The sequence below is a fragment of the Hipposideros armiger genome, unplaced genomic scaffold, assembly GCF_001890085.2.
Source record: "Hipposideros armiger isolate ML-2016 unplaced genomic scaffold, ASM189008v1 scaffold_293, whole genome shotgun sequence".
NCBI classification, from domain to species: domain Eukaryota; kingdom Metazoa; phylum Chordata; class Mammalia; order Chiroptera; family Hipposideridae; genus Hipposideros; species Hipposideros armiger.
The window spans coordinates 409,715-410,212 of record NW_017731643.1 but is presented as its reverse complement, the minus strand read 5'-3'; the positions used below and the strand labels follow the sequence as shown (position 1 = coordinate 410,212).

Here is a 498-nt window from a genome sequence, read left to right as displayed (position 1 = left end):
CCTTCCTGTTCCCCACACTCTGGGGAGGCTGCCAGCTGTGTCTTGGATGAGCCATCTGCCCAGTCCCTCTGACCCTTGGAGCTATTTCCCCACAATGGAGCTATTCTCTGTAGACTCTGCCAGGCACGCGGGGCCCGGTGTCCGCCTCTCCCCGACTCCTTGCTGCTGGTTCCCCGTGTCCCCTGAGCGCCTGCAGGAGACACCCACCTTTGGCTCTGCCAGCGCTGGCTGGGGCAACTGCAGGAGCGGTCCAGCCCTGACCATCTATCTGCCTGGTCCTGTTCTTCAGGAAGGACAGGCACGATGACCGACTCCCCGTTCCTGGAGCTGTGGCACTCCAAGTCAGTGTCCATCCGGGATCGACTGGGCATTGGGGACCAGCCCAATGACTCCTACTGCTACAACTCGGCCAAAAACAGCACCGTGCTCCAGGGGGTCACCTTTGGTGGCATCCCCACCGTCCTGCTCATAGACGTCAGCTGCTTCTTGGTAAGACCC

General features: G+C 61.4%; 1 protein-coding gene across 2 annotated transcripts in view; it reads left to right on the top strand.

The window, feature by feature from the left end:
• Window positions 1-261: 261 nt before the first annotated feature.
• The window catches only part of TMEM63A (transmembrane protein 63A), a 27,052-nt gene continuing 26,815 nt past the window's right edge, over window positions 262-498 (top strand). The window contains exon 1 of one of the 2 annotated variants that reach the window (XM_019659035.1): window positions 262-489. In XM_019659035.1, coding sequence (XP_019514580.1) covers window positions 304-489 — 186 coding nt within the window. In that variant the 5' untranslated portion in view covers window positions 262-303. The remainder of the gene's footprint in view (window positions 490-498) is intronic. The other variant, XM_019659034.1, reaches the window with a different exon arrangement.